General features: G+C 37.6%; 2 protein-coding genes across 2 annotated transcripts; one reads left to right on the forward strand and one right to left on the reverse strand.

Moving 5' to 3' along the window:
- Positions 1 to 348: 348 nt before the first annotated feature.
- Positions 349 to 1,696, reverse strand: LOC136261783 (small nuclear ribonucleoprotein E-like). The gene is made up of 5 exons (XM_066055844.1): positions 1,536 to 1,696; positions 1,426 to 1,452; positions 1,215 to 1,277; positions 1,083 to 1,161; positions 349 to 538 (listed from the first exon to the last, which is right to left on the reverse strand). Exons 1-5 carry the CDS (start codon positions 1,581 to 1,583, stop codon positions 471 to 473), a joined length of 285 nt encoding a protein of 94 aa, XP_065911916.1. The 5' UTR covers positions 1,584 to 1,696; the 3' UTR covers positions 349 to 470.
- Positions 1,658 to 27,313, forward strand: LOC136261775 (transportin-3-like). Its single transcript, XM_066055829.1, has 22 exons — positions 1,658 to 1,827; positions 6,257 to 6,388; positions 6,918 to 7,124; positions 7,177 to 7,269; positions 7,319 to 7,366; positions 7,412 to 7,507; positions 8,028 to 8,203; positions 8,255 to 8,393; positions 8,985 to 9,134; positions 9,459 to 9,658; positions 9,845 to 9,984; positions 11,615 to 11,745; positions 11,855 to 11,915; positions 11,972 to 12,063; positions 12,184 to 12,407; positions 12,466 to 12,535; positions 12,593 to 12,709; positions 13,252 to 13,346; positions 13,581 to 13,737; positions 25,885 to 26,049; positions 26,780 to 26,892; positions 27,110 to 27,313. The coding sequence occupies exons 1-22, from the start codon at positions 1,714 to 1,716 to the stop codon at positions 27,168 to 27,170; spliced, it is 2,781 nt and encodes a 926-aa protein (XP_065911901.1). The 5' UTR covers positions 1,658 to 1,713; the 3' UTR covers positions 27,171 to 27,313.
- Positions 27,314 to 27,373: the final 60 nt, after the last annotated feature.

Raw genomic sequence — 27,373 nt, forward strand, 5'->3', positions numbered from 1 at the left:
AGGAAAAACATAGTACTTGGTAATACAAATGCACACATTGTACCTCAAACAATGGCAATCAACTCAGTTTATTAGACAGTTTACTGCTTCTGTTCATGCTTCTCTCGTCCATGATGTCACGAAATCGCTTTATAATGCTGACTCATATATATATACGTAATTATTTTTATGAGGCGCTTATGGACTCAACTTGGGTGAACCATATTATCTATGGGTGAACAAAACGATAGCCGAAATGGCTGTTTTGTGACGTCACATTATTACGTTTCCTATCCCTATTACTCTATGGTCATGCCAATGTAGAGTACAAAGTGTATCATCTATGTTATATATTTTTTGTTCATCGCATTATCATGGTTCAAAAATTTTGTAAAACAAATACATAAAGAGAAAAGTAGTGTTCTCATTGTGTGACGTTTATGCGTAATCTCTAATAGTTCCCAGCTGTGTGTATACCACAGGGTTGCTTGCTATCCTGTTGCTGGTTTATCCATTTGTTGGATGAGTGTTATGTTGTCACCTCTTAGCATGATGCGACCTAGATACGCACACAATAATGTTAAATTCCACGTTCAAAGTCAACCTCAGGGAGAACCCCTTAACCCCTCCATGAAAATGCCTACAATGTATTAACAGGAACCCAGTATTATAAGGCTTGATCTAAAAGTGTAATAAAAAGCCAGGGGCTAAATCAACACTGATAGTGGCTACAAATGACATCAGTATCCTGGGATTTAGTCTGTTACAATTAACCATGTGCTAAAAAGGTGGTGGCCATAGGGTTGGTAACAGCTACAACACAATGAGGTCTTTCTTTGCACATTTACAGTAAGGACGTTACTTGAATCTTGCTTGAATCCACCATATTAAAACAGATCGAAAATCCTAGTGGGGTGGAAACTTAATGATACAAATAAAAGCTAACAATATCACTGGCAACTAATAACACAACTGGCAACCCAAACATTTTTGAAATGTTGACTTTAATTAACCACACAGGGGTAAACAGACACTAAACACTAGAGAAATAACAGGTGCATGTATACAAACACATTGTACACTTGTGCATGCCCAATGCTAACCTATTGGTCTTCTAGTCTGCTTTTTTCGATAAACCTCTTCAGCACTATCTAACACAAGATTCATGAACTCATCAAACCCCTAACAGTACACCATGATGTTGACATAACATGTGTACAAGTTGGTACACTTACTATTACTACTCCTTCAATTCTCATTGTGGTCCTGCCATATAGCCAAATGCTGACTCTCGTTCTCTACAAACACAAACATGTATATACATAAAACTTAAAGCTCTTAAAATACAAAGTAGAGTATTTATTCATAAACATAAAGCTTCAATCAATTCCAACTAAAGGGCATCAACTGAAACACATAAAAACATATGCACAACGTGGTACTTACATTTTGCAAACACCTGAAGATCAGGTTCTAAACACAGTTAAGGAATTAAGCACACATATATGATGCGCTACAATTAGAAACACAACGTTATAAGGCAAGTGAAAGGATACAATCGGCTGAACCATCACTTTCTGCACTTTCTGACCTCTGTACGCCATGTTTAGATTGAACTTAGTAAGTTCGAAGGAGCAAAAATTACCACGCCACGTTTATGACAAACACGCGCTGGGAAAAAAAAATTTCAACGTGACGTGGTACGCACGCGCAGTTAATGTTAAGAATTGTGGCATGGAGAGACCATCAATTGATGTAGTGCTAAAGGCACTGGCGGCACTCTACAATGGAACTAACCCGAAAGAAACAGAAGAGGCATCGAAGTGGTTAATGCAACTACAACGATCGGTATGTCTAAATAGTGCCCACCCATTGTGTACTAGAACAATCCTGAAGTACTCCTTTAGTGTTTGTTTACCCGTACCAACAATTCTTGCTTACATCTCTTGCTAGATTAATGTTAGTCCCTTGACTTGTGGTTAGGGCTAGCTTGTTGTATGCCCTCCAGTGCCAAAATAATGACTGTGCAATCCATTATGAATTCTTTCTTTCGACCTTATAGTAAAGCCTTTTTGTTATGTGGACATGAGGTATATGTGTAGGCAGTTACATTAGGTAGATCCATGTACACATAGAAAACTGTGGCCACGTACACTGTTAGCCCGTAGTTCTAGAATTGTGTGGGATTGAGTTCTTAAAACCTATTGCAATAAGTGTAGGACAATGGAAAATATTGAGTATGTGCCTTGTTGGTATGTATATCCAGCTACTCCGTTTCTTGCATAGCAGAGTATAGTATGAGTTGGAATATAGTTAACTTGATAATTTCATGATGTATTCAATGTGATTTCCTAATTGAATGCTCCATTGTGCCTTGGCTTTCATGCTGCAGAAACTTAAAAACAAGGAAGTGTGAAGGCTTCACATATCAAGTCGTCACAAGACTTTGTTTTCCTACAAGTAGTTAACTGTTCTCTATGCAGTCACTGACTACTGTATATATACAAATTCTTGAGATATGTAATTTTCATGGATTAATGAATTTCAGGGTTTCTGCAGCTTTATTTTATGGATCACTCGCTTTTCACTCAGGCTGTCTATTAATTATTTATCAAAGGATGCAAAGTTTGTGGACAGTTAAGCAACCACAAAATCTGCAAACAAAAAATGTCACTCAAAAATTTGTGCGTATATGGTATACTAGTATCACACAGTACAATAGCATCAAATTTGATCCAGTCCCTAAAACACTACCATTAATCATCATAGAAATATTTTGTGTAGTAGAATGTACCTTAGCGTATTAGTTTATTTAATATCAAATCTAAACCAAAGCAGCAAGCTGTAAAAAAAAGTGCGGCCCCCAAAAAGGCCAAGGTGAAAAAAGATGTGAAATCCAAGGTGGCGGCCAAGAAATGGCTGTGATGGTAGGTTAATGGCAAAAATTTTAATTACGACAATTCAGGTGAATTTGCGTTGCCTCCTCCAAGTTTCACTAGGATTCAGCACCAAATTCACCTGAATTGTTGTTATTAATTTTTTTGCCATTTGGTGATTTGTTTCCAGCACATCTTTCTACTGGGTGATTTGCTGTAGCTGATTTCTATTGGGTAACTTGTATCTAGCTGATATCTCTACAGGGTGGCTTATTTCTAGCTGATCTCTCTACAGGGCGACTTGTTTCTAGCTGAACTCTCTACTGAGTGACTTTTTCCTAACTGATTTCTCTACATGGTGATTTGTTTCCAACACATGTACTGGGTGAAGCTGATCTCTATAGGGTAACTTGTATCTAGCTGATATCTCTACGGGTGACTTGTTTCTAGCCGGACTCTCTACAGGGTGATTTGTTTGTAGCTGATCTCTCTACAGGGTGACTTGTTTCTAGCTGAACTCTCTACTGAGTAACCTTTTCCTAACTGATCTCTCTACATGGTGACCAGCACATGTACTGGGTGAAGCTGATCTCTATAGGGTAACTTGTATCTAGCTGATACCTCTACAGGATGACTTGTTTCTAGCTGATCTCTCTACAGGTTGATTTGTATCTAGCTGATCTCTAACAGGTTACTTGTTTCTAGCTGATCTCTCTTCAGGGTGACTGCTCTATTAGGATGACTGCTCTATTAGAGTATCTCGATCTTGCACTTGCTACACCAAGTTGGATTTTGTGTTGTAACTTTGTGGCTTTAAGTCTGATTCTTCTACACCATTGAAGAACATTTCTAAGATGATTACTCCATCTGTACAGCGATTTTCAAAGCATTACTCCACGCAGTTTCTCTTGTAGGTGTGACAAGTAGTCATTTTTTAAAATTTTTATTAGCTAATCTTGATTGCATAATTGTTACACACTGTTGGTTTTTCGTTGTATCTTTGTGGTTTTTAGCTTGATTTCTTTCAAACCACAAAAGGTTTGAGGTTCAATAGTTAACCTATTCACCCACTGATTTTTAGCTTCTTCCCATAAGCGGTTTACCCAATAGGCATGACAACATATTGGTGTTATTATTTTTTGTGAATAATTGCTAATAACTCCTTCACTGTTTATTTCAGCCAAACTTGGTACCAATATGCACTTTTATACCCCCCTTCTGTGTGCCAAATTTCAAGGCAATCGGATATGGCGTTCGTGTTTTATGGCAGTTTATGTAAGTGTGCGAAAATAGGAGAAGAAACAAAGAAACTAAGCCAATTTTTAAAGTTGCATATCTCGGGAACGCTTGAAGTGATTTCACTCAAATTTGGTATGTGGAGTACTGAAGTTGGCGGATGTGTCCACAGCAAAATTCGTCTTGTTTCGTAAAGGCAGCACAGAGCTACGGAGGTGCGTTTTCTTTCTTCCTATAAATGTACTCACGGTGTTGCGTGCTGGCTTATTGCCGTACCGTGTGTCTTGATTTAGTAAAACAAAAAATCACCAACTTGATTTGGTTTACTGACCACAGTCAAATGGCTAGAGGTTAGAGTGATACATCGTGCAACCATAATTTTATGCCACAATAACAAACTCACCGGTGGCGCCTTTTGGGTTACTCACTGGTACCTGCCTTCTTCAGCTTGCCATTATCTTTCATCTCCATTTTTACTGCTGTAATCATCATCGTCATGCAAGGAAGCCATACTGAGATGCTGATTTTCTGTATTGACACTTTTATTAAAGGTGCCAATGTAGATGTCACAAAACACTTACTATGAGAGGAGTAAGTTTAAAAAAATTTTTTTTTGCTACAGAAAACAATACGATGACCACACCCTTAATAATGTAGCTACACTTATGGCAATAAGAGAAAACAGAACACAGTGGCCATGCCCCTCATTGATCTGGCTATGCATATATCAATTTCACTGCAGAATCAAAACAGGGCTCAGCAACCATGCCCTAGCTATCACCTCTACTATAGGCTCAATCAAGAGATCAAGATACTCTAATAAAGCTGTCACTATAATGATCATGTACAGTATTCTAGCCACTGTGTATATTATAGCTGTGCTATAACCTATATATTACTACTAGTGCACAGTACCTTGCAGCTGAAAATTTGACAAAATCTCTTACTTCAAATCACATTGTACAATACATTAGAGATATATTGATATATCATGTATCGTATGGTTTCAAGACAATACCACTGTATTGATACAAAGTCATGATATATCGTGTATCATGATATATCGACATATCGTGGTTTGTTAACATGGCTGACAATCAAATTATTGTACATTGTGGTTAAACTGAATAGTATGTAATGCTTCTCAAAGAAAAATTAGCTCCCTTGTTTCTCTTAAAAACAAAAAAAATACAACAACAACAACATTACCCAGGGAAAAATGAGTTGCAAGATTCTTTCAAGACAGCAAGTGACTTGCAAGAAACTTGCAAGAAAAGGGACATGTTTCGTGCAAGACTTGCAAGAATATTGCAAGTTACTTGCAAGCTAGACTTGCATTGCTTGCAAGAATCTTGCAAGAAAAGGGACATTTTCCGTTCAAAAATCTTGCTTGAAGACTTGCAAGTCTTGCACATGATTTCTCCATGGGTAATTAACAACACAGATTATTCCACTTTGTATCATGCAATATATCGCTGTGTCGTGATACACCAGAGGCAATATATCGATACGTCTACACACTGTATTGTTGCAACTCTATTGTCAATATATACATGCTTCATTCAACAGTGGACTTTGTATAATACACAAAATTGGTTTACAGGCAGGTTTGGTAGTGTAAAGGGTTGACGAATTTACACTTATTGTGTGTGTGTGTGTGTGTGTGTGTGTGTGTGTGTGTGTGTGTGTGTGTGTGTGTGTGTGTGTGTGTGTGTGTGTGTGTGTGTGTGTGTGTGTGTGTGTGTGTGTGTGTGTGATGTCATGCTAGCAGAAGTGTTGTATCCTTATCAACTGTAGTTCTATCCCTACATCATCCTTTAATTGGCATTCTGCCAAAATTTTGGCAGCAAAAAGTAGCAAGAGCAAGAGCAAAAGCGGCTCAAATTTTTTCCCGTTCACACACGCACAAATGTTGATTTAAATACTGCTCATAGGCTTATGCAAATGAATACATTTGTTCAATAAAATGCTTACATGTACATAGTTTAGTGATGTGATTTACTGTAATACATAATAATGTATGGTGTGACCTCTTATGATGTAACATGACATATCTGTTCTTATTATTGGTGGAGCTGTGATACTTAGAAACTGTACATTATATGTGTTCTGTTTATATGTGCTAACCAATTGTTTGGTATAGTTACGTATGTGTACAATTGTAGGTTCATGCGTGGGAGGTAGCTGATCAATTATTACTACTGAAACAAGACCTCCCTACCAGCATGTTTGCTGCACAAACCATGAGAGCCAAGATACAGTTTTCATTTGATGAGCTGCCAGAGTCAACCCATATGGTTAGTGTTAATAATGCTGCCTTAACAAAAACTACTTGAGAAGGGCATTAAATATGTTATAGAGACTATATATCAGCACCCACCGTTAAGCATTGAATGCTGCACAGAATTCTTAATGCAAGTGTACTAGACCACTTTTACACAAAAGAAAAGAGTTGGTCTGGTCTACCCGAGATTATGGCACTGTGTGTAACTGTATGTTATATGCATAGCATGCACTAGTGCAAATATCAAATTTGAGCAAAGTTTTGGGTTTTTGTCTTTTTGTCTTTTTCAACTTCTTTTCTAATGATCATGCTGAAGTTTAGTACGCATACAGAATCCAAATGCAAATTTCAGTACCAATTTCATGTGCATAATGAGTTTTAATGTCAAGATTCTGGCTCCATGTTTCTTTTTTTTTGTGGTCCTGGTGGTACAGCAATTTGTGATATTTGCTGTAGATGTAGTATTGTATTCCAAAGACTATGAGTGTGTACCGAGATTTTTAACCTTCAAGCTGTAGATTTGCATGTGGCATTGCTTGTAGGCACTACGTGATACACTGTTCAATCATCTAACTACCTTGGCAACTGCTGACATTACAGTAACTAGACAACTGGCATTGGCACTGACAGATCTGGCCCTACAAATGATCTCTTGGGTCAGCATGGTCAATGATATTATCAACAGGTTTAAAGATAATACAGCAACTATCCCAGTCCTATTAGAGATATTAAAAGTTCTTCCAGAAGAGGTGAGAACATTTATGTACTAAGGTTAGGGTGTGGAGTGGTAGTGTGTTACAGATTGGTAGCCGCTCATTGCGGCTAGGTGCAAACAGGAGGTTAGAGTTACGCCGTTCCCTTGGGCAAGACTGTGTCAGTGTATTATCACTGCTGGTGAGTGATGTACAGTCAACAAAGCATGTCACATTATGAATATCATTAGGTGGTCTGTTTGAACACATGGCCTGATGATTCTGATATGCAATTTAGAGTGAGTAGGTTACCTAAGGGCACATGTATTATCAGAATGTTTCAGGTATTTGAGTGTCTAGGTAGCTGGCTACAATTAGGCGGGTTTCCTCCTGAGGCAGTAGCATCAAGTCCCCTCATTCGGGCACCATTCAAGAGTCTAGTAAGTTGCTACATGTATGTATACATGTTAGGGAATGCTTTTCACATCTGTTTCATGTTGTCTAGTAGACTCTTTATATATAATTAGGTTATTTTGGGTGGGTAATAAATCCCATATATTTCACCTAGGTTGTTTTCTGATATACTCCACACCTCCGTACAAAATATAACATATAAGTCAGAAAGGTTATTATCCAATTAATGATGTAATGAAGGTGCTTACTTGTGTTGTGTGATCATTGCATGGTTGCCATGGTGTTAGTATTATCACCAAAGATACATCCACTTTTACTGATGCTGCACAACAGAAACAGCCATGGAAGTGATAACTAATTTGACTGTAGTATAAAATAGAGTTATACGGGCACAATGCTGGGTCTATAGAATTTATGAACTCTCAGGCTCTCGTAGTGCCCTTGCTTCTACAGGCTAGGGCTTTCAGGTTTATAAATTCCATAGACTCCACATCATTTCCATATAACTATAATGTATGATTTTATGTGTAAATCTTTCCTAAACAGCATTTGCTAGAAGTATCAGAGAAGTTATACAATGCTGCTACTGAGGCAATTTGTTCAGCCCTATTGGTGTGCGAGGACACAGATGGTTATTTGCAACTAGCCAATGTCTTAGTATCAGAGGTAAAAAACCTGGCTCCAGTGTTCCAGGCTTGTATACAATCTGAAGATGCAGATCGGTAGGTATAATGTAAAGTTATTGCTTTACTTGTGTTGTGTGTATGTGATAGAGCACAGTGTTTGTGTCGGATATTCACAAGCCTGGCAGAGTCCTTCTTATATCATGTAATTCATCAGCCACACACAACATTAGGAGACATGGCTATTATGGATATGTTAGTGCAGTGTGTTAAACATCCTGATTATGAGGTATGCATAACAAGGGAGGGTTTGTTTATTTGGATTTTTTGGTATATAAGCATAAAATTAAAATTGTGTGTATATATACGCCCTGTAATGGCTGACATGTCATGCAATCATGGCAAGCCTAGTAATGAAAAGCTCCATATTGGTGCTTGATGTATGTTGTAATAGAACCACTCCCTGATGAATATTATATAATATTATGCTGCAGACATGCTGATTTTGACCCAATTGCACACATAATGAATGATTTTCATGTACATGCACGTTGCATGAAAATACTGTACTCATGGCATCACACTTCTAAGCAGTTTAGTAAAATGCTTGCAAATGTTCAATATACTTTCAATATACTGATGTAGTATATTGAACCACAAAGACAATGTCTTATTTACAATGTCATACATCACAAAGACAATGTGTGATGTATGCAATGTCTTATTTGCTTACATGTATAAGACATTGCATAATGCATTAAAAAAAAACATATATGTATGTGAGCTTGCATTGATTATGTCTGTGTGTATACTACACACAAATGATGATATCTATAAGTACAGGTGGCTACTGTTTACTGCCAGTAATTCTCACTGTTAGGTAGCAGACATCACATTCAGCTTGTGGTACCAGTTATCTGAATGTCTCTATGACAACGAGACAGAACTATGGGAACAGTTTCGTCCTCACGTTCAACAGTTACTATCAGCATTGTGTAACCACTGTAGACTGGATGAGAAAATGTTACCTGTGAGTGTATATATATATATATATATATATACCTGTCACTACTTACATCATTATATTAATACACTATGTATTGTGCATATTGTATGTTGCAAGGTGATAGTACGTACTATATACACACTTTGATTATGTTGTAGACACAAACACAACAGCTGAGACAAGACTAAGAGAAAGAATGTAATGTACTCTTAATTACCAGCAAATACATGCATCACTCACTCTAGAAAACACTCATGTCAGCCCAATCATTATAGAACCGTAAACCACATTATGTATTTGTACACTGTTGTCATATGGTAATTTATATGTGTATATATGTCTATGCAGAACTCAGTTATGGATGAGGACAGTGACTTTGAAGATTTCCGTAGTGGAGTGGTGGAGTTAACACGTGATATTGTGTTTGTTGTTGGATCACTGAACACGTTCCATGATCTCTTCAGTCACATGATCAGACCTGGGCTACCTTGGAATGCTCAAGAGGCTTGTCTACACATGATGTACGCTGTTGCTCCTTCAATACGACCGTGAGTTGCTATAACACGTATGCACCCTTCAGCTGAATTTGGCTATTACATTAAAGTGCTTGTCTTCAGCAAATGATAATAGGCAAATGTACATTAGAAATACAATACTTTCTTGTACTTGGAAGTTTCTGTTTAGACTGACCTATTGCAGGTTGTGTGAAAGTTAGTGTTTCCTTTATGATGTAGTGATGAAGATGAAGTACTACCGACAGCAGTTACTCACTTACTACAGATACCGCCGACTGTACATTTTAGTATTAGAGCTGCAGTGTTGAGACTTCTCTCTCAGTTGGGTAGTTGGATCAAAGAACACTCCGACATGTTGGGTAAGTTGGTATTCAGATCAGTTTATAATTTGGGTAGCCTCCATGCAATTTGTAAGTTTAGTGTTTTACAGTGGAACTTAGGAAAATGAGGAAGTGTCCTCATTAATGAAGTGTCCTTATTTCAGGGGTATAATGTGTGTGCACCAATGCAAACCCAACCATAGACAAGTGTCCTGGTGGTAACCTTTCAGGGCTCCTTGTTGACGGGTTTTACTGTGTAATTATGTGCTTATAAGCTTACCATACTTTTACACATAGGTATAAAATAGCGTTGAACAATAATGTGCACTGCATGTATGTGTTTATGGCATACCCACAATACTTTTTAGAGGTGTATTCAAAATAACATAGTGAATCTATGGGTTCTAACTAGGGCTGAGCGATAGTGAAATTTTTACTGTCCGAACGATATCAAGACACTGTTCACGATAGACGATAGTAAAACGATAGTGATATTCACCTATTTCCTACTAGTTGCCTTCAAAGAGAGTTGTAAGGATGGATGTACCCATGCATGTATTTTGCATAAGATATTAAACAGCCTTTAGACTGATTCTTGTTCCAAAAAGTTATTATTTTAAAGTATTTTGCAGATATTTCTCCGTATTTTACTTGTTAATTACTGTCCGATAGTAAATTTTCAAGTGATATAGGCGATACCAGTAGTGATACTATCCCGATATTCCGATATGCACATACTATCCCCCAGCCCTAGTTCTAACAGCATACTGTTTTAGTCAAAAAGTGTTGATTGAAGAAAGCATTTTTGCTCAGTACGTATTATCTAATTGATCTTATATATTTTTGTGAATGTCAAGTGTACAAATTCTTGAAAGTTGAGCTATCTGTTTTAAAGGCTGCTTTACCAATGGTGAACTGTACAAGGTGGCAAATGTCATTGGAGGGTATAATTTATAGAGATGGTGCTTGGCTGAGTATATTTTTGACTAACTGTAAAGCTCCTCTCAATTCAGTATACGTAGTCTCTCTTCCCTATCTTGGTTTCTTGCACTTTTCCAACCCTAGCCTACACATCATCCAATTTGTACCACACGTATTACCTCTTAATACCGTATTTTACTGGTTAATAGCTGCGGCTTATATAATAGCCACCCACGGATAGTAGCCTCTCCACAGCCAAGAATTATAGTCATAAGAGTTGCCCTCAAATAAGAGCTGCTGAATATCCTCATGCAAGTGTTGTTCAGACATATTTGAAGCAGAAACTGGGCAAAGGAGTTGTTTTGAGCCAGAATATAGTGCAGGGTCTTTGATGTTGGTACCAAATTACTGTTTTCCCATCCTACTTCATTTTGCTGGAGAGAACTCTGTAGTGTTTGTGAGAGAAGTTAAAATGAATGATAGTTTTGAAGGAAGGTCGGTTGTTTGTGAATCCGTATAAACACCACAAGCTGCTGTCACACATGCCCATAGTAGCCGTCCTCGGATAATAGCTGCCTTTGCATAGTAGCCACAGGGTTTCCCTTGCTGAAAGCTTTAGTAGCCACACCTATTAACTGGTCAAATATAGTTACCTCATGGGTAGATGGACTATCGTGTATCAGAGTGTCTTTTATATAATTCCTGTGATGTGATCGTGAGATGATATTCAGGTATACTGTTTTTCTAGGTCAAGTGTTACAGTTTTTAATGGATGGCCTTAAGATTCCACAAGTGTCAACACATGCAGCTAATGCCCTCAGGGAGATGTGTGATAAGTGTAAAAAGGAGATGACTCCAAACTTTGCTGGTCTACTGCAGGTCAGTATGGCACAGAAACTCCAGTGGTATGTAAGATTGTAAAACTGACTAGTATATTACCAAAAATGAATATAGAGGTGTGCAGTGAATAGAATGTTCTGTGTTACAGATAGTTGAAGTAGCAGACACACTAAGCATATCTAAGGAGGCAGTGATAGGATTACTAAGAGGTTCACTTTGTCTGATGGCTGGTAACATGATATCATGTATTCATACTTTTCTACAGGTGTGGGAGAGGTGTTAAAAGAAATGCCAGATGACCAAATGACTGATTCGCTTAGAAAATTGTGCTACTTACATGTGCAGCCATTGAATCAGGTTGGTGGTGTGTTTGTCACTTTGTCATGCATTGCATTTAAGAAAAATGTTTGTGTCTTTCATACAAGATATACTTTTGTTCATGTGCGTTTATAGTGTTATGAGTTTGTATTAACCTAGCTGGTAACTAGTAAGAGTGAAGGAAGAGTGGAGTCATTAAACATAGACCCTTGTTTATGGCTGGATCGACTGGCTGCTATATTTAGAAGTTGCTCATTCCCAACTAAGGAAGATCAGGCTACTACACATCCATATATGGAAGTTATTGCGGAAATATGGCCGATCATCAAATCAGTGTGTTTATTATTTCAAAGTGATGTGATAGTGATTGAGCGTAGCACTAGGTATGTTCATGTGTAAATTACTATGTTCTGTTCATTATTATTATTATTATTACATTAGGTGTATCCGCTTTATGCTCAGAAGTGTAGGAGTAGCTGCAGTAGTCATTTTACAAGATGTTGTGGAAATGGTATTTTGTTCAATTCATTGTGTGTTAATGTTACTTGTTTACTTTATGTTAATGTAGTCAATGCAAATCTACCAGCAGTGGAAACATTCTTGTTTTCTGTACCTTGGTTCCATCATTGTTGATGAGTTTGGGCTGGTTTCATCTTGTCAACCTGGCCTGGTGACCATGGTACATGTAAGTCACTGACTGTTCTATTAGAGTGGTGATGTTTAATTGACTCTTAATGTACATTAAGATGCAGTCATTATCTCAGTACTTTACATTGTATGTAGTGACAAGTAATAGACATTTAGGATGTCTTTTTAAGACTGCCAATGTTTATGATTGTTGGTGATTAGCAGCACACTGTCCCATACCACATCCACACTATCACATATCATGCTTGATTTGTACTGTCTGGGCCATCATTTACTATCCCATACTTATCAGTTCATTTAGTGAGTTACAGTCACTGACAGTACTGACTTATGTAGTAGCAAACAGGCTATAAGTAGTGCACTATACTACAATGCATCTTAATATACAATTACGTCTGTTCACTTCCATATTAATGGTCATTTCTAGTTGTGGAATTAATAAACAGAACATACCTCTATACCACATTTATAGATCCGTTAAAGTATGAGCTCACTGAGGCTCTATGTAATGAATGAAGCACATTCAGTTTTATTGGTCACCACAGTAATGTATGTTCACTATGTTGTCTATTGATATAGGAATATTCCAAGACAGTGTTCACCCAACTCAGCTCAACAGCTGGACTAATCAATCATCCTGACACCGTGGATGATTATTTTAGGCTATCTGCAAGGTAAGATCAGTATAGTACAGTATTCCTGTGGTAACAGTTATGTAGTAGAGTCATAGCTAACAAGCTAGAGGTCACTATATATGAGCTTTGCTTGCTTGTGTTATTGAGCAACATGGAATGATGTATTGTGTGTGTGTGTGTTAGAATTTAGTGGCTAGGTGTAATAGCATTGTATAACATTCCTACTGATGTTGCTTTGTATACGAGTGTGCCTAAAGTACTTTTCTTCACCAGGTGTATTCAACATTTCCCTCAACTGTTTATGCAGTCCGAAGTGTTCTCTCCTACAGTGGTGTGTTCATTAAGTGCTGCCACACTGGACCACCGAGATGCCTTCATGTCAGTCATGAAATACTTCAAGAGCTTACTGGCTTGTCCATATAGTCAAAAGGTCTGTATCATTATACCTCTGTTGTGATGTGTACTGGAGAAGCCACAGTATGTAGTGTAGTATGGGAATGTTTTTAGTGTGACTGTTGTGCGATGATGCTTAGTGATGCGTGTTAGTGATAAGGTCTCTTGTTGACCAGGTGTGTGTACTATAGTTATTTTGTGGTCATCTTATGGATTAGGTAGATGTGCTTACTTGTCCCTATATTCATATCATGCTGAATTCAGTGTATTGACCTTATGCTGTAGAAGATTTGCAATACTCAAAAACAGATAAATAATTTTAGTCAGATCCTATCCTAGCTATTATATTTTTAATCCTATGTAAATGCATTTAGATGAAATTGATAACCTACTAAACATCCCTGACTAAAGGCTTTGTGTGGCATAGTTTCCATTAGAAAGAGTGGGGCATGAATATCTTTTGATTTTGTTTTGTCTACAGTAATCAAAGCCATCATGATATAGCGTAACTTGTTAGGCTTCCCTTGTGATCATGTGTTTAGTCCCTAAACTGTTGTTGATTGAAAATCTGCTGGATGACTGACAAGTAAATTGTGGCAGAATATACGAACAAAGAAATCTATGGTAGAATCTCTGTTTTCCTGCTGAACTCAATTTGGATTGCCAGGTTACAGGGTTTATGGTGATGTCAAGTTATTCTGATTTGTAATTGCTTTGTAAGCGCAGAGCCAACTTTTGTTTGATGAGTGGTGTTTAATAAAATATTCTGATGACATCTAAAAATCTACCAATAATACTGAATACTGGTAGTAGAAAGCAATAATAGTTGAGGTTAAAAATAGATCTACATCAAAGGAGATTGGGTCGTTCAACCACCTCAACACATCGTATGGCTTTCCTAGTTGAGAAGCAAGCGTTACTTCATCTGTACTTCTCGTGATTGTAGATAGACCAATTCTACGTTCTTTGGATAGTTATACAATCACATTTGCCAGTACATTACAGTACATCTTAGGGTTATGACATGTACTTGTGTGACTGATCAACCTCCTCTGGATCTACGTAATGGATCTGTGTTCTTAGTTATTACATCTAGTTATTGCAATGACATAGATTGGTACAGTAATTACGTAATTTTGTTACAATGACATAGTGAAGACACACTAGTATATATTAATAATAATAGTGCCATACCTGACAATATCAATTTCAACTTAATGCACATGCACTTAAACAGAATCACTATCAATATTACACAATACATGCTTTACTGGACATTATCAAATATGTCTGGACTGAAAATGGATTTAATTCCTGTTTCATTCTTAAGAAGAATCCATACCAATCCTACCTTCCTTCCTTAGTAGCTATTCAGTACGCTAGACAGTTGCTTTTAGCATTGTGGGGTGAGCCTGAACTATAGGACACTTATATGAATGAGCTTCATCACACTATGATGTCTATTTGATAGTGCATAGCTGGTGTTATGATAAGTGCATATAGCTAGGTTAAGTTTTTAAAAATTGGGGTACAGTACATTTCACAAATTCTAGGTTAAACTTATGACTAAAGCGGTGTCGTTGTCTAAGTTATCTGAGTGCTTGTATCCTCTTCTTCGGGACGGGATAACACAAAAACATGTAAAAGGAGCTGCTTCTTTGCTGCTCCAGCTGCTTCTTTGCTGGTATTCAGCCTAAAGAAAATGATCTGCATCCATCACTTTAAAGGTACTGACTTTCTTCAAATAAACAACACGAGGCAGTCAGTATGACGAGCAGTATTCGGAGAATAAAACCATTGACCCAACGTGTCAGCTCTGACACCAGTAGAGTATTAATTTATCAAAAACAAACTTAAAACAATGTGTGTACAAGCTATACTGGCAGTAAAATGAATTTCCATGTTCTTTGTGTAAACTATCGAATACGTGATGATCCAACATGGTTGAATGCACTACTGCCAGTGTGGGGATCGCTCAGGCTCGCCCCAATTAACACTGAAGACTTCACACACACTCTTACATATTATTTATTATTGACTCTGGTTGCAATGTGTAGAAAAGTGGACAACTTTGGAATCCTACATGCTGTGTTAATGTTATGTAATTCTCTTTCCTTGGCAGCACTTACGTGTGCTAAGGACAAATAATGTGGTACCACAATGTTTTGGTGTTTGTAAATTTCTGTTGATGTTGATCAGATGGTGGTGTCCCAGGCTATGTACTTAAGTATAAGTGCAGCATGGCTTCATAATGTATGGATAATCAGAATCACTATATAACAAGTATAGTATTTCTGTACAGCTGATCATTATGGCAACTGTACATGCCTCTATGTAGTAGCACAACGGAAGCTTTAAATATATTTTCGTGGCTTCTTTCTAAATATATGTACGCCTACCAGGTATATGATGTTTCCCATGAACCATGAATGTGCCACTTGCCAGTGTAAGAATGTTTGAATAGCATGGCTTCTTATAAGTGTTCTCAGTAAAGGCTTACATGTAGTATAACCATGGTGAAGCTAGGCTATTTGTAAATATGTTGTTTTGATAGTGTGTTATGTTCACAATTAAATGCTTCACTACATCATGAGGGGCCTATGGGCATCTTTATTATTCATAATAAAATGTATTGTGGTGATCTCCTTTAAATGGTATCAGTCCCAAAATAGCTCTGTCTGTCTGTGCATATGTCATGGGCTACCTTGTTGTAAGCTTCTGTGTGGCTACTATGCTGACCTCCCACTACCATATTCTTATGCTTTTAGGTATACATTACCATTGTTGTTTGAATCATAGTGTAGTAGTTTTGTGTAATGATATGATTTCTGTTTAGAAAAACTATGTGTAAAATTTACCAATTCATTACGGCCTTCTTTATAGTTTGATATATCACTTAGAGGTTTCCTATTTCATGTCATAATGTGTTAAGTGAAACTGCTTAATGTTTGGGTAGATAATTAACAAATTGTTGATAACAAATTTTGTAAACTATCATTTGATTTCTTGATCATTTTGTGATCATTTTAGTGTACAGGTGCCACAATCATGACCAAAATCATATCGGTTATTGTCACCGTTATAAATCTGTATAGAAAGTTATAGAAGGTATGTATTTGATGTCAAGCTAAATATTATGCATTAGTATGTGAGGCCATAGGAGTTATGGACCTATGAATGCTGCATTATACTAATAGATTTGTGTGTGTTAATAAGTAATTGTGATCTACAATAATGTTCTAGAAGTATGGGCCCAGGGTCATTGAGTTTAGTTGCTCATTGGTTAACCCAGAACCTTCTCATCATAGCCAGGTTGACGTGAAATTTCATTTTCTCATGTTCAAAAAACATGACATTTGGTAGCCATTTCTGGACGATGATTCCTTATGGTCTTGACATTTTGCTGTAAATTCTAATTTAGATTACCATAAATTGCATGATTATAGTACAACAGTGTTACCTCAACCTCTGGATAATGTGTTGGACAAATTTAACATTAAGTTTGCTGCCAAATTTGTAGAGGCTCGAATCTATTGCTTCTAAACTGCTATAACTTATAAACCATGCAATATCATACAGTACGATAGTACTGTATATTAGGGACATCGAAGGTGTGGGGGCGATCCATGATATAATATAACCCAAAAACCTGCCGCGATTTTTCCTCACAACGACATGACAGTATTGGTTGGGTAAAACCAAGCCCAAAAGTGTCTTCAGATCGACCCGAAACGTTTCTGTCAAGTTGCTACAGAATTTTAAAAAAAATTAGTCAATGAAATTTTCCACTGCCTGCCTACCTGCCTGACGCCTTCAGTCAAGCGTAGCGGAAAACTGGCTACAGCTACAGCCCTAATTCTTTCGCAGAAACGTTTCTAGATCGCTTAAGAAAAAACCTTTGGTATATTGATAAACATACAATGCTTGCGCTATTGTCTTACTTTTTATCCTTCTTTACCATGGCCATCAGTCAAGGTTCTACCGCTGAGTGCTAATAGACTACAGTACGGCTTCCATACCAGTGTGTATACTGCATCAAACTATTCGAATACTCATGGTCGCCGGTTGTACCAAAAACACACGCGTACGTCAGACTCGCTGTTGATATCGATCAGAGAGAGCAACTCACGGCGAACTATATAACAATGTGTAAGTCAATAAATATAGTTTAATTAGTAACAATGTTAAACCGAGTCGGATCATCCAGGTCCTGCTTTACAGATTATTCGGGTCTGACCCTACGTGCTAAATTAAATGTGGATGTGTTACCACTCGTCATAGTGTAGCTCTGCTTCTTTCGTGAGCCACGCCCACTTACGTAAATTACAGTCTGTAGACATATGGTAGCCACGTCAATTCATCAGTGTGTAGGTATGCACGAATCCACGCCCACTTACGTAAATTACTGTCTGTAGACATATGGTAGCCACGCCCATGTAGATATGCACAAATCTACGTCCATTATTGTCTGCCGGCTTATGTGGAGCCACGCCCACTGATCAGTTGTTATTGTATGAGTCATAATCTAGTATAATAGTGCTGTGAGTAACTCAGCAGATGTTTAGTGGTCATGAGCTTGCAAAAAAACTTCACAAACAAGTATAAGAAAAAATTGAGTGTAGCACAGTAGAGATATTCACTTCTTATTGTTTTGCAGTATTTGGACATTACGTACTGCTCCGATCCAGCTTGTTTCAGTACTTTTTATTGCAGCATTATACATTGTCCCTAATCTAATTTAAAATTCCCAATTTTTTCTTATACTTGTTATCATAGGGATCATGGAGGTTTTGGTTTTCTGGCCAAAAATATCACCAAAAACCCAGCTTCAGAATACCATCCTGGCGCCTTGGCAGTATTGGTTATAACCAAGCCCAAAAGTGCTTTCAGTACGATTCTAAACGCATCAATTATATCGTTATGAATTTTTTTTTTTAATTATTCAATGGAATTTTACTGCCTGCCTGCCTGCCTGCCCGCCCGCCCGCCCGCCCGCCTGCCTGCCTGCCTGCCTGCCTTCAGGAAATTGCAAGCATAAATCGATAACGGCTAAGGCTACGAGCTTGATTGTTTCAGTGTTCAACGTTGCTTCGTCCGGAGACTTGTCTTTTGACGTACCACAGTATGTACAATGCGCGCATCATGGAATTATCTTTGTCCTCCTTTGTGTCCCATTTCTTTTTGCTGACAGCCCAAATTGGTGATTCGCGGTAACATGATGTAAGGCTTCTCTACGTTTGTAAGTGGGGATAGTCCATAATTTCCGTGGTGACTGGATTGATTGCAGAGGTGCTTCTAATACTGTTCTTCGTTCATAGCATTGTGTAACGGGCTGAGAGCAAAGCATAATAATTATTGACCACTTTACTTGCGAGGCAGTAATTGATAGATGGGACGTACGAACCGTTCATATTATCCGTGGTGACTGGATTGATTGCAGAGGCACTTTTCTTACTGTTCTTCATTTATAGCGCTATATAACAGGCTGAACATAGCTGAAAGTGAAGTGTAATGAACACTCCACCGTCGAGTCAGTAATTGATAACTGGGGCACACGTTCAGATGAAAACTTTATCCCTGGTGCTATCCTTTCTTTTGATGTGGTATGCACAGGTTCACCAGTCATACAGTGATAGTGTTACAAAAAAAGTAAACAAACAAGTATAAGAAAAAGAAAAAAATTAGGAATTTTATATTCGATTAGGGATAATAAAAAAGTTAGGAAACAAGGAAAGTCGCCTACATCCGCAGATATACTAGTGAACATTTAATCCCTATTTCAGTCACGTGTGGGTGGGTAGTGGGTAACTATAGACTGAATTAGGGATTAAATGTTCACTAGTATATCTGTAGGTGTAGGCGACCTTCCTTGCTACCCAACTTTTTTTTCTATGATCCCTAATCGAATTTAAAATTCCTAATTTTTCCTTATACTTGTACCTATAAAACTAATCTATCCAATTACTCACTATAGAACAAGGAATTCGATTACCGAGTTGTTGTTTGCACAACAGCAACCGCAAAGCCTTTATATAACTTAAAGTGCAAAGATCAGCCTGGATGAAACTACATGTAAAATTTCACAACTTATCTGTCCAGTACTGTTAATAATAACACTATATATAAACACCACAAACCTGTTGACAGTTGTCTGGTTTTCAGGTGTTTGAGCAAGTGCGCATGCAAATATACGCATAAGGTCAATAATTTGAGGTGTACAAAGTAGCAATACCCTAGCTTAACCTATATAATCCATCTCTTTACTGTTTCTCTTTGTCAATTGTCTACAATGCCTATTATCGACCATCTGATGATGTCATCTTTCCTGTAATTGTACACAAGGAACTAATTATCCCTACCGGTTATTCCTGTTCCCGTTCACTTGGGTGTGACCATTACAAGATAAGTGCAGGGGCTACTACAACATTCGACAGAAGCTAACAGAGCGCTTAGAAAGTGATGCTACAGGCGTTTATAATCAATTCCGCCATATGGCAGTTGTGGCGGTGAGTGGGTATCAAGTATTCACTACTGTATAGACCAGTCACAATCTGTACAGCTGCCAAAAGCCAGTGAGATTTTTGTTACATCAAAGGAAATTGCTTATATCCATCAGGTATATACCGTATATGACCATATAGAAGCCTGGGCGTTTATTTCCTATAAATCATTTTTGACCCGGCGTTTAAACGAGACCGGCGTTAATTTGGACCCGGCCGTTTATTTCTTACTAGCCACTCGTTGAGAATGACAGGTGTCAGTACAAGTACCTACGAAATGCGAAATTCATAGTCCATCACGTACATAAACCCAATTGGACTCCTCTGCTGGGTGAAACATTGGAAGTTGGGTGGAAAGATGACAATGACCACAATAAATACGCTATGGCCATCACCAGAAGAGAAGGCATAGTCGAACAAGACAAGACATCATAAGACTGGTGACGAGACATCACTGTATAGTTAGCAGCTGACACGAGTTTAGAACCCCTTTCAGTGCATGTCATTAGCACCCCGGCGTTTAAATGAGCCCCGGCGTTTATTATGACAGTCTCCTAGCTGTACCCGGCATATTTGAGCCCCTGCGTGTATTTGAGCCCGGCTTTAATACGGTCATATACGGTACTTAAGTATTTCCTTTAGTGCTGGTTTATAAGGTTGTTGTAGTACATTCCTGGTTGCACAGATGCTATCCATCTAATGTGTTAGTTTAACTACTGGTACATAGCTTCCATTAGTGTTGACTTGAATGCTGGGTGTGACAAGAAGAGCACTATATGGATGCATAGTTCTAAATTCATCCTTGCTTTAATTTGTGAGAAAACAAGCATATTTTTTGTGTTATTCTATTTGGAGTATCCTTACATGAATATGTAGCTGGCTGAGCAAAAGTCGTTTTTGCAAAATTCTATTTTTCTTTTTCTATTAAACATATTGGGTAAAGATGTGCAGCATGCTACATAAAAAGTTCCACACATTTTAATTGCTTTAGTCCAATTGCTTCAGTCCACAGTGAAACAAGTCTCAAATCAATGAAACCTTATATATATTCAGGTTTGAAAGTATTTTATTTTTTGTTCATAAAATAAAGGTCACTGTGCTTACTTATGATACAGTAGAAATTAAGTTTACTATTGTTATTTCTTTGTTGGAATGGTCTTCTTTGTGCACATGGACTAACGTAGGGATAGCATTATACCTTGATGGATTTGTGAGTTCATAAAGAACACTAAGTTTTGTCTTCATAGCTTGTTTCAATTGTGAGTTATAGTAGACAGTAGACACCTGTAATTGATTTGCTGTATAGTTGCTGTACAAATCAAATTTCCTGCTGTTCCAACTGTCTAGCACTGTCTGTAAATCCAAAGCCATTTAGCTGTATCTATCTGTGTATGTTTGTCAGTGGCCATGTGAGTGAAAAGTTTGCAACCAGTTTGTGAGAAATAAAGACTGTGTATTAAATTTCTGCACACATTAACTTTGCTCAGAGGTGGTTCTCTATTTAGTGAGTTATACTTTAAGCTCTATGTACATGCTACCAATAATAATAAACCACATCAGGGTGCTACAACCTTTTCTTTACGGGCCATTATTGTTTGTAGCCAGTCTGTGATTCATAAGTTCTAGCACACAAATTGATCACATGATTATAATATTCAGTCATCAAGGTGTGCAGTTTGAAATCACTTTGATGCAATTACTGCAGTTATGTTAAGGCCTTTTCACACTTAATGCGGACCCAGCTGTGGTCAAGACTGAAAGTGGATCAAATGCACATCAATCCATTTCACACTACCTGTGCAGCAACTGAATTAAATTTGTTGTCATAGCACGTGATTAATTACCCGATTACGTACCGAAAAATTAAATGGCATCAGTCATTGTACTACCTACTTCATATTCCATTGGAGTCAGAAAAGTATTTGCAGTGAGGAATGTTGTTAGTACACTTACAAAACGTTGAGTGCCAAGAAGCTGGTTAATTCTTAGGAGGAAACCTGTACCAGGCACGATGATTTCAGAAGGGTACGCTATTCCTTCAACACTCACTCATGGTCACTGTATCGCTTCCACAAGCCGAGTATAACACTAGGTATGCCGTCACTTTAGTCTTGGCGCAATAGCCATGCTTTGCACAAGATATCTGGAGACTATACGGTGCCTCCTTGCTAATGGAGCTAATGCGCATCAAGTCCGGCCAATTCACTTCTTAAGGTGGATTGGCATGAAGCCAGATTGAATGTGCACTGCGGTCAATCCGGCTCAGGTGTGAAATCGTTTGATCCGGCTTTGATATGCATTCAACTGTAGTGTGAAAAGGCCTTTAAGTAAATATGATTGACCTTCCTACTTCACTAATTTGGTCCAGATTCTTCAGTGTCAGTGCTAGCGTAGGGAGGCTGGCTGTATAGTCCTTCTTGTGAGACTAGAAGGGGGACATGTCATGTTTATACTTATAGTAATGCATAACAAAAGACTACTTAGATGGGGTAATTACCAGAGGAGGACAGAAGCGTTTTAGGTGCTACTTGGCGCTACTTGAAAATATTACATTAATTGTGTAGTTTTGTTTGGAATTTCACATGAATGCCAATAGTTGCAAGGATCACTGGAGATCATTATAGCTGCGCTTTGTGTAAGGATTGAGATGATGTACTTTCTTTTGTAAAAGTGCTTCCAAATCTGATGAAACGCTATCCGGCACCTAGCATTTCTTGCAATAGTCAACTATCTAAACAAAGCAATGATGCCCGACTTTGTTACATTTCAGAAAACCAAGGGCTGTGCATAATTCAATGGCTTTGCATATTCATTTTACTGTAACAGCGCTTAACTGCTTCCCACCCTCCTCTGGAGAATTACTCTCCCAAGTTTTTCACAAGTAGTAATGAACTTGTTTACTATTGATGTCTATGCTACATCAACTTGCATGGTTTTTACATCACTCCAATGGTATAGCGACTAATTCAATTCAACAGATGTTATGACAATATGGGTTCATTATCACATTTTAGGCAGAGTAACTGTTAGACAATACATTGGCTGTGAGGTTACCTTTAATGTTGGCACATATAAAATGGGATAGTTTTGGCTAAACATCACTTGTTGACACTATGGGTGTGGAGGCCACACTCTGTATTATTATCAAGTCTACCAGTTGGGCACTGGAGGATTTGCACAGAAGGCAGAGCCTGTACGAGGTGCTTACCACTAGCCCAGTATTATTTATCTGTTTAGAGAATAACTAAATAACATGATGGGAGCTTATACTTGATACAAATTGCGAATCTGTTTTCCCATCATAGAACTGATATCAGAGCATAAGAACATCCAGCCACTTTTATTCTGACAATTTATCCAGGATGGTTATATAGTTTGTTAGCCACATGTACTGATATGTTTTATGGCTGTGTTTTTATATAAATTACAAATTCAGAATTTTGTAGATGACTAACTTTCTAATCAAATAGCCTGAAGGTTTTTTTCTTTATTGTTTCATTACTTATTTGCTACAACATTATGGCTGTATGTAGTATAGTAGCACTGGTTCCTGCTCACCCAAAAGTTAGCCTCACTTTTCCTTTAAGACGATCTAGCATTTTTTAATTTTATTTAGCTATGAGTGCCTTCAGCCAAGCATCACTGGTCTACTGTGTATGTTAACTGTACTGTCTTACAATTTCTTCACTGTTAGACATCATCAAGAGCTCATAATTTATGAACAAATATGAAATCGTACAGGTTCAAGATATGCCTTTTGCCAACCACAATTACATCATTACTTTGTCCTCCTTTCTTTCTCCATTACTGCATTACGTAGTAGAACAATAGTGGCTACTTGAGCTATCACATTTATCTTTAGCAACTTGATTGAAGGCAGAGGGGTTTCTACTTGTTTGTAACAGGCGGAACATAGCCAAAAATGAAGGGAAATGTCCACCTTTTCAGTGATGGTGACCCTGCACACTTACCTTAAAATTAGTATTCAATACCTTTCTGATCTTATCCCAGAGAGAGTCATTGCATAACCCAACAAAAATGTCCAATTGGCTCCATTGTGTATGCTAATAAAATAGCAGCAGTCAATAAGCATACAGCTATTGTACAGTGCAGCATCTGCACATGCAGTGTACAAGTGCTGCTTTTACAGAATATTCCCCAAGATGACCCAATAGTTACATACGTGAGAAGATATAGTGTTACATTATTATGTGTTACAATGGGAGATATGTCTCACATACTTATATACACGGTCACTTATAGAGTATCAGTATTGAGACTACACTTGTATCCTGAGAGGAAGTGTTTAGTGCATTGTATAGGAAGAATAGACACCAGCTAGTACATAGAAACCATTTTATGTTCATTCTCTTCTCCTACTGGTGTAGTAGCAGTTATCACATGATGTACACATGTGTGTTGTTGGTAAAGTTGAAAATACATTTATCTTATATGTTTATAACATGTGATATTTAAAATGATTGTCGTTTGTCATTTCAAATGATTGCAAAGTTTGAGACCATGAAATTTAGAGCTACGTATATGAGGTATAGGTGTGTTCCAGTTGGGGATACATAGGTACAGTCCATGAATCCTGTCACCACAACATGTTCAGTGGCTCAACTACTACAGTAGCTCAGAAAGTAGTGTGTAAAATTCTTACTGTAATGTACCAGGGTTGAAATTTACTGACCTGAATGACTCACTGACCCAGATAGTGATTAGATGGGAGAAACAGAGGGAGACCTACACTTTGTTGGCAGTTAGCTGTGCATTGTAGCAAAGATTGTCTGCAAGAACAATAAGTAAATGTGTGTCATATTAACTGAACATGACACAGGTACGGTAAGCTTTTACATAATCATTAAGTTACTCACTCGATTGTACATACAATGAACGAGCTGGAATAAGTACAGTAAGAAGTGATCACCTACTTGAGTTATCGTCTCGTCCGCTAGCATTTTCAATTAGAGAATCATAAACTTGCTCTTTACAAAAATAGTACTAATATCACTCTGGCTAAAAGGACTAGAATACTAGACCATGACTAGTTGCAATGAGATAGCCAGCATTGACCAAATATTCTCTTGACAGTCTTGAGTACTACACTTGTGTTGTTGTCATCATCTGACGTCAAGGACAACTAAACATGATCAATGTCATGGTTTAATCTAGGATGGACTCGAATATTTTATTGACCTGGATGAACTAGATAGCCAGGTCCTTTAACCCTGAATGTATTGCAAATATTGCATTTCCATCATGTTAATGAATAGACTGGTACATAAGTGATTGAATCAGTGATTAGCTTATGTTCACCAATCAGTTACATGTGTGTGGGAGAGACTTCTTATGGCAAAGTTTCATTATATCATGGTTACGGTAGGGTAGGCTGTAATATCTACAGTTCAAAGAGGCATGTAGTAGGGTTGTTAGCCGGTCATGGCAGCTTGATCTCTGCCAGTATGTCTCGTCCTTTAGGCACCTGGTGTATATAGCTTTATAAGGAACTTTTATACCAAGAATGGTCACCTAGCAACAATCCAGTGTAAATTTACATAGAGTGTTTTGTTGGTGTGTGTGTGTATGTGCGTGCGTGCATGTGTGTATGTGCATGCGTGCATGTGTGTATGTGGCGTGCATGTGCTTACTACTCTGTGTTTAATTTGTGTATATTGTTACAGGGTGAAGTAGTGTTACAAGACTTACAACAACATGTTATTCAATTGTTACAAGTTCATGGACCAGCGTTAGTCAGTGCCTTAGTGACTGGCTTTACCTTATTGCCAGTATATCTAAGTGTGGACTCCTCAGAAGTACTCTGGCTATTGTTGTCAAGATATAAGGAGGTAATATAACTAGAAACAGTGAACCCTCTATATAAGAACCACTCTAAAACCAAAAAGTTTAGTTTTTCTCTTTCAGAAGTAAAATTTATACCTGTTGGCCTCAAATTTCTTGGTCATTATAGTTATTAAGTCCTTAGAAGTTTCAATGTGCACTACAATAGTTATGAATTAACTATTCCTATAATATGTTTGTTAATGTGCTAGTATAAAAACAATGGAGAATTATTCCTTTACCAGTATTCTAAGTAGACTAATTGACTCTGTCTTAATTTTTCCAATGAGCATGGACAATGCATAACATACTGTAGCTGTCTGCCAATTGCCCAATTAAAAAGTACTATCAAAATTTTCTCACAAAGATTTGTAACACATTATGTTGATGGCAACTCACTGTGTGTCAATATTGACATCTACCAACCTAAACATTGTTACCTCAGTCTTTTGTATAACACTTGTTGCCATGGTGAATATACTACTACTTACATCAGCAACTTAATGGGCTTATGGGTGTAGTGAGTTGTGGGTTAGCAAAGAAATGGTAATTGACATTTATGTGTAAGTAAGATGATGTATAATGGTTGTATGAAGCCAATGAGAAATAGGTGTGTACTAACTACCTAAAGGGCTTGTGTTTTATGATGTAGGAACTTCCATACCAAAAAATGAATTTAACTTTTCATATGTTCTTTATTATTCAATATTCATAATTTTTCTACTGATTATTATTTAGGCCACTATGAAGTGGCTGGCTGAAGCAGTACAGCCATTGTCAGGGAATGTGATGGGAAGAGCCGTCACCATAACAGATGAACAAAAACAACAGTTTTTGGAAGACATCAACAGGTTTGCTCTATATATGTACTAGGCCACTTTTGGAGAACAACAAAGTGGTTTAGTGGTTTTGTATTTTGTCATGCATGTTACCCCTCTTAATGTACATTACACCATTGTGTTGGCTGTGTACAAGTGAGCTACTTTGAGATGAACAACAACATGTCCACTTGACTGTTTTTGGAGAATAGCTAATTAATCGTCATTGTCTATTTGGTCTTCTGCTTAGGTGTGAGTCTCAGGAGAACCTTTATCCAGTTGTGAAGCAATTTGCCAAGCTGTTTAGATGATGCTAGTTGACAATATAGCCACATCATAATGCAGAGTTGTTAATGGTTTTCTACAACACATTTTTAAGTGTAACACAATACTGTCACTCATTGTTGTATTACTACTATACTATGTATTTATAATAAATATTTAATAACCAGTAGTGGTGCGTGTGTTATCCTGACACTACGGTTAAATTGCATGTGTATACCCTTATGAAGAC

This window comes from Dysidea avara, chromosome 7 (genome assembly GCF_963678975.1).
Source record: "Dysidea avara chromosome 7, odDysAvar1.4, whole genome shotgun sequence".
In the NCBI taxonomy this organism is placed as follows: domain Eukaryota; kingdom Metazoa; phylum Porifera; class Demospongiae; order Dictyoceratida; family Dysideidae; genus Dysidea; species Dysidea avara.

Bases quoted from the DNA above. Each gene is read 5' to 3' on its own strand.
- LOC136261775 (XM_066055829.1), top strand. From the start codon at position 1,714: ATGGAGAGACCATCAATTGATGTAGTGCTAAAGGCACTGGCGGCACTC. The intron at 7,270-7,318 runs GTGAGTGATGTA...GAATATCATTAG, and splicing joins TCAGTGTATTATCACTGCTG to GTGGTCTGTTTGAACACATG. The intron at 12,408-12,465 runs GTATGTTCATGT...TTATTACATTAG, and splicing joins GTGATTGAGCGTAGCACTAG to GTGTATCCGCTTTATGCTCA.
- LOC136261783 (XM_066055844.1), bottom strand. From the start codon at position 1,583: ATGGCGTACAGAGGTCAGAAAGTGCAGAAAGTGATGGTTCAGCCGATT. The intron at 1,162-1,214 runs GTAAGTGTACCA...GTGTACTGTTAG, and splicing joins GAATTGAAGGAGTAGTAATA to GGGTTTGATGAGTTCATGAA. The intron at 539-1,082 runs GTTAGCATTGGG...GTGCGTATCTAG, and splicing joins GCAGACTAGAAGACCAATAG to GTCGCATCATGCTAAGAGGT.